This window comes from Leptonychotes weddellii, chromosome 4 (genome assembly GCF_054177405.1).
Source record: "Leptonychotes weddellii isolate Sample4059 chromosome 4, ASM5417740v2, whole genome shotgun sequence".
In the NCBI taxonomy this organism is placed as follows: Eukaryota; Metazoa; Chordata; class Mammalia; order Carnivora; family Phocidae; genus Leptonychotes; species Leptonychotes weddellii.
This window is the reverse complement of record NC_138372.1, coordinates 87598027-87611394: the sequence shown is the minus strand read 5'-3', so window position 1 is coordinate 87611394 and position 13368 is coordinate 87598027. Positions and strand designations below refer to the sequence as shown.

The window sequence follows — 13368 nt, the reverse complement described above, 5'->3', positions numbered from 1 at the left end:
TTTTTTTTTTTAAAGATTTTATTTATTTATTTGACAGAGAGAGACACAGTGAGAGAGGGAACACAAGCAGGGGGAGTGGGAGAGGGAGAAGCAGGCTTCCCGCTGAGCAGGGAGCCCGATGCGGGGCTCGATCCCAGGACCCTGGGATCATGACCTGAGCCGAAGGCAGACGCTTAACGACTGAGCCACCCAGGCGCCCCTTCCCAAGTCATTTTATGAGATCAGTATTATCCTGATTCCAAAGCCAGACAAAGACATCACAAGAAAAATCGTTGTGAACATAGGTGTGAAGTCTTTGAGAAAATATTAGCAAACCAAATTCAACAACATATAAAATGGATTATCTACTGTGACCAAGTGGGGTTTATCCTAGGAATGCAATGTTGGTTTAGCACTTGAAAATAAATTAATGTAATATACCATGTTGATAGAATAAAGGACAAAACTGCATGATCTTCTCATTAGAAACAAAAGCATTTGACAGAATTTAATGCCCATTAACAATAAAATAGAAATAAAAAGTAATTTCCTCAATCTGTCAAAGGGTGTCTACAAAAAATCTATAGCTATAGGTTAGGATTTACTCCAGAATATCCCACTGAAAAATGAAAAGACAAGCCATAGACTGGGAGAAAACATTTTATATTTATATATTTTTTATATATTTAGAGTATTTGTATGTACAATATATAAAGAACTCCTGCAACCCAATAAGAAGACAAAAAACCCAATACAAAAATGGGCAAAATATTCAAATGGATATTTTACCGAAGAAGGTAAATGAATGGCTAATGGGCACGTGAAAATACGCTCAACATTGTTAGTCATTAGGGAAGTACAAATTAAAATCATAGTGAGATACTACCATACACCTGTTAGAATGGCTAAAATTCAAAAGAGTGACCTTACCAAGTGTTGACAAGGACATGGAGGAATTAAAATGCTCTTACACTGCTGGTGGGAATGGAAAGTGGAAAATAGTTTGGTAGTTTCTTAAAAAATTAAATATGTACTCTCCATATACCCAGCATTTCTACTCCTAGGTATCTATCCAGAAGAAATAAAAACATATGAGCACATGCAAATATTCATAGCAGTACTATTTGTAATAGCCAAAAACTGGAAAAAAAAGTCCAAATGTCTATCAGCTAGTGAGTGATAAACAAATATGCTATAACTATGCAATGGGATATGACTTAGCAATTAAAACTATTAATACATGCTACAAAATAGATGAACCTCAAAAATGTTATGTTACATGAAAGGGGCCAGACACAAAAGACTGTATACTGTGTAATTCAGTTTATATGAAATTTCTACAAAAGGCAGATATATAGAAATAGAAAGCAGATTAATGGCTGCCTGTGGCTGGGGAATAGGAACAGAGATTTACTGCCATTCTTGTTTTTGAGTTAATGGAAATGTTCTGAAACTTGAATATGATGATGGTCGCACAACTCTATAAATATACTAGAAACCTACTAAATTAATTACTAAGACTGCACACCTAAAAATGGATGTTTTATAATATGTAAATTATATCTCAATATAACTATTTTCTTAGGTTATGCCAATAGAAAAACATAGGAGATATCATAATACTGTACACAAGAATGTCATACATATTCCCAATGAAAACTGTCTTCTAAAATTTCTTAATTGGGAGAATATATTAAATTTAAGGTCTAACATCATTTTCAGTGATGAAGCTCAACTTAGTCACTCCCATATCCCTTGGAATATATTTGCTAAGATGAGCATTCTAGTATTTTTTTAAACTTCTTTTTATTTTTTTTAAGTTTTCATTTAAATTCCTGTTAACATACAGGGTACTATTAGTTTCAGGTGTACAATATAGTGATTCAACACTTCCATACATCACCTGGTGTTCATCACAAGTGCACTCCGTAATCCTCTTCGCCTATTTCACCCATCTCCCCACACACCTCCCCCCTGGTAACCATGAGTTTGTTCTCTATAGTTAAAAGTCTGTCTCTTGGTTTGCCCCTCTCTCTTTTTTTCTCCTTTGCTCATTTGTTTTGTTTCTTAAATTCCACATATGAGTGAAATCATATGATCTTTGTCTTTCCCTGACTTACATATTTCACTTAGCATAATACTCTCTAGCTCCATCCAGGTGTTGCAAATGGCATCCATTCTTTTTGATGGCTGAGTAATATTCCACTGTATATATGTATGTATGTATAGATATATACATACATACAACCACATCTTTATCCATTCATCAGTCCAGGGACACTTGGGCTGCTTCCGTAATTTGGCTATTGTAGATAATGCTTCTATAAACATTGGGTGCATGTGTCCCTTCAAAGTAGTATATTTGTATTCTTTGTTTTTCTTTGGTTTTCCTTCCTTCCTTCTTTCCTTCCTTCCTTCTTTCCTTCCTTCCTTCCTTCTTTCTATTTTTCTTAAATTTTTTTTTAGAGAGAGCACAAATGGGAGGGGCAGAGGGAGAGAAAATCCCAAGGAGACTCTGCGCTGAGTCCAGTGCTGGACCTGATCTCATGACCCTGAGATCACAACCTGAGCTGAAACCAAGAGCTGGATGCTCAACTGACTGTGCCACCCAGGTGCTACTTTTTAATTTTTTTCTAATTAATATTAGAATAACAAATATCAGTGTTTGAAAATGACATGATTTTATACCTAGAAAATTTTATTATTTTTTTTATTCCTAGAAAAAGTCTTAAGGGCTAATCATAAGCACAAAGGTGATTTCAACTGTATTTATAATGTTTTATTTCTTAAGCTGGAGGGTGGGGTACATGACAGATGAGACTCTTCATTGAAGATGACGATTTGAATATGTGCCTTAATCTCCATCTGATCTCTTTTGAAACCCCTCTAAAATTACAATAAATAGGAAAAAAGTATTAGCCCACAAGGATTAAAGGAATGGGAGAGAAGACTACCGTAAATGAGAGCTATTAACATAATTTTGAAAGTTGGAAAGTGAAGAAAGTAAAAATGTAAGTGTCTGTTGTAGGGAATGCCAATATAAAACAAATGACCTTTCTGTTTAAAACTCCTGTATTTAATTTCTGAAAGACACAAGAATTAGATGCATCTGGTAGATCTGCAGGTATGAGGTGGAACTGGAAATAAGATTGTTTGGGCCATTTATAAGGGGCAATAGACCTATCCCCAGATCTTCTTCCTTACTCTACATGGTCACATAGTTACCCTCACTTCCTCTGACAGAGGGTTGGATGGAAGCTTGCTGTCTCGAGAGACTGAGCCAGAGAAGTGCTGGATTCTGGAATACCAGACACAGAGTGGGGTGAAATAATGTACTAATAATGGAGATGAAGTAAAAGTCTGGTGGCCAGGTTTATGATCTCCAACAGAAGACTGGAATTGCTTCTTGCAGAAACTGGCCAGCTAAAAAGACCAAAGGATACTGGAAATGAAATGGCTGGCTACCCCTCTACAATGAGGCCCGCTGCTTAACAAATTTCACCCATTGCACACTGAACTCTCATTCAGCATGTTAGTGCCTCACTTTTAAATGTAAATGGATAGTTGAAAATCATCAAATATTTGAAACCTAAGGAAAAAGGAGATAAAGGAATGACAAAGGAATCATAAGAATGCTATTTTTAAAGATACAGTTAATATGTGTAAAGAACTGGATACTTAAAAAAAAAAGGGAAGAAAAAGAAAAAAAATGGACTAGAGATGAAAAAGTAAGAGAACCAGAAAACAAAAATACCCAATAAATTTAGTAGAAAAGTGGAAGGTAAAGTTGCAGCCATTTCTCAAAAAAATCATACAAAAGAACAAGGAAAAAGAAAATAGAAAAGTGAGTACAGTTCATGAAGGAAGCCTAACAACCAGCTAAGAGGTGTTCCAGAAAAAGGAAATACATGGCGGGGAAGAAATTATCAAATAAATAATACATTTACCAGAACTGAAATATACACATTTTGAAATTGGAAAGATTTTAACAAAGATTTATATTAGTTACAGGTGTATAACACAACCATCTGACATTTATATGCATTACAAAATGCTCAACATGGTAAGTGCAATTATCATCTGTCACCATAAAAGTTTATTACAATATTCTTGACTGTATCTGATATATATATATATACACATACATATATATATATGCTGTGCTTTCATCCCCATGACTTACTCATTTTATAAATGGAATTTTGTACCTCTTAATCCCCTTCACCTATTTTGCCCATCCTAACCCCCCTTTCCTCTGGCAACCACCAGTTTGTTCTCTGTATTTATGAGGTTGTTTATTGTTTAGTTTGTCTTTTTGTTTTGTTCTTTAGATTCCACATATGAGTGAAATCATGTGGTATTTGTCTTTCTCTCAATTCTTTCACTTAGCTCTAGGTCCATCCATGCTGTCATAAGTGGCAAAATTTCTTTTTTTTTTATGGCTAACATTCCATTGTATGCATATCCCATATCTTCTTTCTTTATTCATCTATCACTGGAAACTTAGGTTGCTTCTATATATTGGCTACTGTCAGTAATACTGCAGTAAACATAGGGGTGCATATATCTTTCTGAATTAGTGTTTTTGTTTTCTGGGTATATACCTGATACCCAGAAGTAGAATTGGGTATTGGATTGTATAGAATTTCTATAACTTAAGTTTTTGAGGAGCCTCCATACTGTTTTCTGTAGTGGCTGAAATGTGCATTCCCAATGTGCATTCACACCAACAGTGCATGAGGGTTCCCTTTTCTCCACAACTTTGCCAATACTTGTTATTTTTTGTCTTTTTGATACTAGCCATTCTGACGGGTGTGAGGTGATATTGTGGTTTTGATTTGTATTTCCCTGATAATGAGTAATGTTGAGCACTTTTTCATGTGTCTCTTGGTCATCTGCATGCTTCTTTGGAAAAATGTCTCTTCAGTTCCTCTGCCCATTTTTAGATCGGATTATTTATTTTTTTGGTGTTGAGTTCAATGAGTTATTTATATACTTTGGATATTATCTGCTTATTGAATATATTGTTTGCAAATATTGTCTCCCATTCAGTAAGTTGCCTTTTCATTTTGCTAATGGTTTCCTTCACTGTGCAAAAGCTTTTTATTTTGATGTAGTCCCACTTGTTTATTTTTGCTTTTGTTGTCCATGCCTGAGGAGACATATCCATAAATATGTTGCTAAGACCAGTGTCTGAGAGTTTACTGCTTATGGTTTCTTTTAGGAGTTTTATGGTTTCAGGCCTTACATTTAGGTCTTTAATCCATTTTGAGTTTATTTTTGCACGTGGTTTAAAAAAGTGGTCCAGTTTCATTCTTTTGTATGTAGCTGTCCAGTTTTCCCACACCATTTATTGAGGAGACTGACTTTTCCTCCTTATGTATTCCTGCTTTGTTTGTTGTAGATTAATTGACCATACTAGCATGAGTTTATTTCTGGGTCCTCTATTCTGTTTTATTGATCTATGTGCCTATTTTTGTGCCAGTACTAACTGTACTGTTTTGATGACTATAGATCTTTGGTATGGCTGGAAATCTGATATTCTGATACCTCCAGCTTTGTTTTTCTTTCTCAAGATTGCTTAGGCTATTTGAGGTCTTTCATGGCTTCATACAAATTTTAGGATTTTTTCTAGTTCTGTGAAAAATGCTATTGGTATTTTGGTAGGGATTGCACTGAATCTGTAGATTGCTTTGGGTATTATGGACATTTTAACAATATTAACTTTTCCAATCCATGAGCCATGGTATATCTTTTATTTGCGTCATCCTCAATTTCTTTAATCAGTGTCTTAAAGTTCTTGAATATAGGTCTTTCACCTCCTTGGTTAAATTTATTCCTGTGTGTTTTATTCTTTTTGATGCAAACATCAGCGAGATTGTTTTTAAATTTCTCTTTCTGCTAGTAGTTATTGGTATAGAGAAATGATCCACATTTGTTAATTTTGTGTCCTACAACTTTACTGAATTCATTTATTCTAATAGTTTTTGGGGGCAGTCTTTAGGTTTTCTATATATAGTATCATGTAATCTACAAGTAAGGACAGTTTTACTTCTTCCTTACCAATTTGGATGCCTTTTTTTTCTTTTTCTTGTCTGATTGCTGCAGCTAGGAGTTCCAGCACTATGTTGAAAAAAAGTGGTGAGAGGAGACATCCTTGTCTTGTTCCTGATCTTAGCGGGAAAGTTTTTGGCTTTTCACTGCTGAGTATGATGTTAGTATGATGTTAGCTGTGGGTTTGTCATGTATGGCCTTTATTTTGTTGATGAAAGGATCTTTTGAGTGATTAGCAACTATACTAAGGAGCATTATCATATTTCAGAACTTAAAAAGCAAACTTGGTTCGATCTACCTTGTGTGTTTCTCTTGTGTCTCTTTTACTATTCACACCAGACACTTTGCTTCTGTCACCAAACATGTGGAAGCGTTCCCCAACACCATGCAGTTCTCTCTGAAACCACTCAGGGGATCCTACAATTCAACTCAACTCTGATGCTATCTACCTGAATATAGTGTCACATACCACAAGTTAAAGGCTCAGTCCCACAAGGCTGCTGCCACCCCACTTTGGATACCAGTCATAAGTAGTAGGTCCCCAGGTTACCCACAACTTCTGTCCAACATGGCTACAAATCAGGTTCCCATGACCCCTTTCTCGGGTTTGATTAATTTGCTAGAGAGGCTTACAGAACTCAGAGAAACACTTACTTACATTTACCAGTTTATTAAAGGATATGATAATGGATACAGATGAACAGCTAGATGAAGAGATACATAGGGCAAGGTCTGGGAGGATCCAGAGTATAGGAGCTTGTTTTCCTGTGGAGTTGGGGTATGTCACCCTCCTAGTGTGGATGTGTTCAACAAACTGGATGCTCCCTCACCCCCATACTGTTGGAGTTTTTATGCCAAGTTTATTAGCCAAGTATAAGGCACCACATGAAGATATATTCAGATTTTCAAAGTTTCAAAAAAATATATCACCCATGTCCCCTCTCAGAAAGCATGGGAAACATATACTGTATTATAATGAATGAGTAAACCAAAAAAGAGGAATTCATAGTACAGGAAACAGGATAGCCAGCACAGAGTGAGATAAAGGGAATTCCAGGATAATTAAGAGATGTCCAAGGATGACAGTTTATATATCAGGCCTGGAAAACAATGAGACCAGAAAGAAGGAGGAAGATAGAAAACTGTTATAGGTATCTTCAAGGGGGAAAAAAAGAAACTGGTATTTGTTGTGTTTGGGTATATTGGGTGCAAATTTGTAACACTTATAGGGAGTTTCAAGGTGAATTAGTAATATATATTTAGAAAATCAAGTGAATGAAAAAATGAAGCTTGCCATATATGGCCTTTATTATGTTGATGTTCATTCCCTCCATACCCAGTTTGTTGAGAGTTTGTATCATAAATGGATGTTGAATTTTGCCAAATGCTTTTTCTACATCTATTGAGATGACAATATGATTTTTATCCTTAATTTTGTTATGTAACATATTACATTGATTGATTTGTAAATGTTGAACCATCCTTGCATCCCTGGAATAAATCCCACTTGATTGAGGTGTGTGATCCTTTTAATGTATTGTTGAATTCAGTTTGCTAATATTTTGTTGAGAATTTTTTATCTACATTCATTAGGGATATCGGCCTGTAATTTACTTTTCTTGTAGTGTCCTGGTCTGGTTTTAGTATCATGGTAATGCTGACTTCATAAAATGAGTTTGAAAGCATTCCTGCCTCTTCTGTTTTTTGGAAGAGTTTGAGAAGGATTGATATTAATTCTCTGAATGTTAGGTAGAATTCACTAGTGAAGCCATCTGGTATGGGAATTTTGTTTTCGTTGGGAGGTTTTTGATTACTGATTCAATCTCCTTATTATTAATCAGTCTGTCCAAATATTTCTTCCTGACTCCATTTTGAGAGGTTTTGTGTTTCTGGGAGTTTATCCATTTCTTTTAGGTTGTCCAATTTGTTGCCATATAATTGTTCATATTAGTTTTTTTATGATCCTTTGTTTTTATGGTATCAGTTGTAACATTTCCTCTTTCATTTCTGATTCTGTTTATTTGAGTCCTCTTTTTTTCCCCCCCTTGGTAAGTGTAGCTAAAGATTGTCAATTTTGTTTATCTTTTAAAGAAACCAGCTCTTAGTTTGTTGATCTTCTCTGTTGTCATCTTTTTAGTTTCTATTTCATTTTTTTTCTGTTCTGATCTTTGCTATTTCCTTCTATAACTCTGGATTTGTTCCTCTTTTCTAGTTTCTTGAGCTGTAGAGTTAAGGTGTTGTTTATTTGTTAGGGTTCTTTCTTAATGTAGGCATTTATCACTATGAACTTCACTCTCAGAACTGCTTTTGTTTCATCCCATAAGTTTTGGTATGTTGTATTTTCATTTGTTCTCAAATTTTTAAATTCCTCTTTTGACTTCTTCTTTGACGCATTGTTTTTTTTTAGTAGCATGTGGTTTAATCTACACATATTTGTGAATTTTCCTTTTTTTTTTTTTTGGTAATTGATTTCTAGTTTCATACCATTGTGTTCAGAAAAGTGCTTGATATAATTTCATTCTTCTTAAATTTATTAAGACTTGTTTTGTGGCCTAATATGATCTATCCTGGAGAATTTATTATGTGCACTTGAGAAAGAATGTGTATTCTGTTGCTTGTGGTTGGAATGTTCTGTGTATATCTGTTAAGTCCATTGTATCTAATGTGTCTTTTGAGGCCAATGTTTCCTTATTATTATTACTTTTAATTTTTATTCAATTTCTTTAAACTAATAGAAAAACACAGTTCACCCATTTCTCCCACCCCCAGCTCTTGCAACCACCAATCTCTTTTGTGTATCTGTAAGTGTGGCTTGTTAGTTTTGGGTTTTTAATTTTTTTTAGGTTCCACATATAAGATAAATCATATTTTATTTGTCTTTTTGTGTATGACTTATTTCACTTAGCATAATGCCCTCAAAGTCCATCCATTTTGTCACAAAAGGCAAGATCTCCCAGTCCACAGCTAACATCATAGTGGTGAAGAGCTGAAAGCTTTTCCTCTAAGATCAGGAACAAGACAGGATGCCCATTTTTCCACTCTTATTCAACATAGTATTGGAAGTCCTAGCCAGAACAATTAGGCAAGAAGAAGAAATAAAAGGCATTCAAATCAGAAAGGGAGAAGTAAAACTGTTACATTTTGCTGATGACATCATATATTAGTTACAAAACCCTAAATAACTCCACCAAAAACAATGATAATAAATGAATTCAGTAAAGTCACAGGATACAAAATCAATATATAGAAATCTGTTGCATTTCTCTATACTAAAAACAAACTATCAGAACAAGAAAGAAAACAATGAGACTATGCCATTTGTAAATATCTATGCATCCAATGTAGGAGTACCCAAATATATAAAGCAAATATAAACAGACCTAAAGGGAAAAAATAGACAATGATACAGTAATCATTGGGAGCTTCAGTACCCCACTTTCAACAATGGATAGATCATCCAGACAGAAAATCCTAAGGAAACATTGGACTTGAACTATACTTTAGGCCATATAGAACTAACAGACACATAAAGAACATTCTATCCAACAGCAGCAGAATACACATTCTTTTCAAGCACCCATGGAAATATCTCCAGGATAGATCATTTGTTAGATCATAAAACAAGTCTTAACAAATTTAAGAAAATTGAATTTATTTCAGGTACCTTTTCTGACCACAATGGTATTAAACTAGAAATCAGTAACAGAAGGAAAAGTGGAAAATTCACAAATATGTGGAAATTAAGCAACATACTCTTGAACAACCAATAGGTCAAAGAGGAAATAAAAAATACCTTGAGAAAAAAAAAATCTTGAGACAAATGAAAATGAAAATGAAAATTTTTATACATTAACAATGTATGTAAACAATTCCATTTACAATAGCATCAAAAAGAAAAAAAATATTTAGGAACAAATTTAACCACAAAGGTGAAAGATCTGTACACTGAAAACTATGAAACATTGATGAAAGAAATTGAAGAAGACACAAAAAAATGGAAAGATATCTTATGTTCATTGATTGGAAGAACTATTGTTAAATGTCCATACTACCCAAAGTAATCTAGAGATTAAAAGCAGTCTATCAAAATTCCAATGGTATTTTTCACAGATGCAAAAAAAAAAAAAAAAATCCTAAGATTCGTATGGAACTACAAAGAACTCCAAATAGCTAAAGCAGCCTTGAGTAAGAAGAGCAAAGGTGGAGGCATCACACTTCCTGATTTCAGATTATATTACAAAGCTATAGTAATCAAAGCAGTATGATACAGTCATAAAAGACACATAGATGAATGGGACAAAATGGAGACCCCAGAAATACACCCATGCTTACACAGTCAACTAATCTTTGGCAGAGGTGCCAAAATACATGATGGGAAAAAGAGTCTCTTCAATAAATGATGTTGGGAAAACTGGATAGATATCCTCATGCAAAAGAATGATATTGGACCTTTATTTTACACCACACATAAAAATCAACTCAAGATGGATTAAAGACTTAAGTGTAAGACCTGAAATTGTCCTAGAAGAAACCAGGGGCTCATTGGCCAAGAGTTTTTTGAATTTGACAAAAAAGCACAGACAACAAAAGCAAAAATTAACAAGTGAGACTACATCAAACTAAAAAGTGTTTTGCACGGCAAAGGAAGCAATAATGAAAAGGCAACCTATGGAATGGGAGAAAATATTTGTAAACCATATATCTGATAAATGGTTTACATTCAAAATATATAAGGAACTCTTACACCTCAATAGTTAAAAACAAGTAATCCAATTAAAAATGGACAAAGGACCTGAACAGACATTTTTCCAAAGAAGATATACCCAATGGGTATATGAAAAAGGTGTTTAACATCACTAATAATCAGGGAAATGTAAATCAAAACCATAGTGAGATATCCCCTCACACCTGTCAGGACCGTTTGACTCTTATCAGAAAGTCAGAAGATAGTAAGTGTTGGTGAGGATGTAGAGAAAAGAGAACTTTTATATACTGATGGTGGGAATGTAAACTGGAATAACTATTATGGAAAACAGTATGGAGGCTTTTCAAAAAAAAAATAGAACTATGATCTGATCCAGCTGTCCCATTTCTGGGTATTTGTCTGAAGGAAATAAAGGTCCACAAGGTCTTTGTCTGTTAGAAAATAATACATTGATATTTTTACTTTTACAATTTTAATTTCTGATTTTGTATGTAGCCAAGATAATTGTTATTCCCATGGATATTATGCATATTTCAAAAATTAGTGTACGTGTGTTCCAAAGGATTATTTTTTTCTCTGAAATGTCTAACTTTCAAATTTTGATTCCTCCTTAGATTTAATTTTATTACGTGTAGGGTTTTAGAACATTCTCCTCTAAAATCTATAGTTTGTAGTTGAAATGGATAGAAACATAGGATCCACTTAAGAGAAATTGTTTGGCAAAATCTGATTAGTTAAACAGAACTAAAGATCAGTACTGGCTCCATGTCTGAAATGGCTGTAACCTTTAATTTTTACTTTAATTTTAATGCTTAAATACCTAATTTTAAAGGCTGGATTAGCATTTACACATGTTGAATATAAAATTAAAATTCATCTTTTAAAAGTTTTATTTATTAATAGTATTGAAACAAAACTGTTAGTCAAACCAGGAGTTTGAAACACAAAAGATAATTCACAAACTTACTTTTAATTTGAGGTGGTAGAAGACAAAGGCCCTGAAAGGATTCTTTCTTCATGCCCTGAAAAAAAAATTTATGACTAGATTTTTGGTTAAATGTGGTAGATTGGCCACACACTAAATTTATAATCTCTCCTTTCTGGGTTACCACTAAATTACACGAAAGGAATCCATAAAGGGGTTGTATAAAATGAATACATCCACAAAGTCAAGGAAAAAGATTGAGGAGGAAGATCTCAGTAGATAAGGAATCAACATATATTTGGAAGATGAAAAATGAATGGAAGAGAGTGCTAGGAGAGCAGGGGAAAATGCCAGTTGACCTGCAGAGCTCCCCAGAGAGGCTTAGGACTTGAATGCACCAGGTTTCATGTGAGGCAGTTAAATGGGGGATTGAATAACTTCATATACGTAGAGATTGGACCTTTTGTCTTCTCATCAATCCCTTAAAGATGGGGAACAATGCCCTTATGAAGGAGACTGGTGATATTTCTTAGAAAATTCATTGGAGAACAGTCTGTGGACACTGAAGGGCAGGCAAGAATCACAATACTAAAAGCAGAATTGTGAGCCCCTTGGTTTAATCTCAAAACTTCCACCACAGAAATCTTTAGCCTTCCTAACCTTCAAACAAGGAGAATACTGGAATATTCTTTGAAGAGCCTTGAATGACCCCACAAAAAATGCCTCCAGATATTGACATTTGGTGATTCCCTTAAGCTGGTTGATTACTCTGCAGTGAAATCCCAAGTCTATAAGCTATGCTCATATACATAGAGCTTCCAATAAGTTTTCTGTTGAAGTAAAACATGTTCAGTAAATATGGATATACTTATACACATGCATATATAACAAAATTTTAAGTGTAAAGGTTGGGGAATTTTCTCAAACTGAATGTAACCATGTAACCAGCATTAAGATCAAGAGACAGATAATTAGCAGTACCATAGAAGCTTCCCTTCCATACTGTTCCAGTCACTACTACCAACAGAGGTAGACCAGTATCCTGACTACTAGTGCTGTGGATTAGTTTTGCCTTTTTGAACTTTATATAAATGAAATTATACAATACATACACATTTGAGTCTAATTTTTTTTTCAGTTTTATGTTTGTGAGATTCATTCATGTTGCATAATTGTGTTTTATTCAGTACAACACCACAATTATTTATGCATTCTACTGTTGATGGGCAATATCCAGTTATTGTCGCTGGGTAGTTTCCAGTCTGGAGCTCTTAGAAATTACTCTTCTATGAACATTTTGTACACATTATTTAGTGAAATACATACACATTTGTCTCGGATATGTACCTTGAAGTAGAATATTGAGTCCATCAGGTTTTCAGTGCTTCATTCTAATATATAAAGAAAGCCAGTGATTACTAGGTATTTGAATAAATCCTCCAAAATAAAAAGAACAGAAAGAAATGAACTCAAAGAGGCAAAATGAAAAATTCAGTAGAACTTGAGGAAATTTCCAGAAAGCAGGTCAAAAAGACAAAAGAGGTAGAAAATAGGAAAGTTAACAAACTGAGGGTTGCTGGAGTGGTGGGGGGTGGGAGGGATGGGGTGGCTGGGTGATAGACATTGCGGAGGGTATGTGCTATGGTGAGCGCTGTGAATTGTGTAAGACTGTTGAATCACAGACCTGTACCTCTGAAACAAATAA

The 13368-nt window shown here is 34.4% G+C and overlaps 1 protein-coding gene across 10 annotated transcripts in view; it reads left to right on the top strand.

Moving 5' to 3' along the window:
- PHTF1 (putative homeodomain transcription factor 1) overlaps positions 1-13368 on the top strand; it is a 45026-nt gene that overhangs the window by 6649 nt on the left and 25009 nt on the right. For 4 of the 10 annotated variants that reach the window (XM_081815705.1, XM_031016902.2, XM_081815706.1 and 1 more), the window contains exon 4: positions 2446-2591. The exons of 4 other annotated variants lie outside the window; for them this stretch is intronic. In XM_081815705.1, coding sequence (XP_081671831.1) covers positions 2457-2591 — 135 coding nt within the window. In that variant the 5' untranslated portion in view covers positions 2446-2456. Of the gene's footprint in view, positions 1-2445; positions 2592-2884; positions 2991-4021; positions 4043-13368 lie in introns of those variants that run through there. 2 more of the 10 variants (XM_081815711.1, XM_081815708.1) reach the window with 2 other exon arrangements.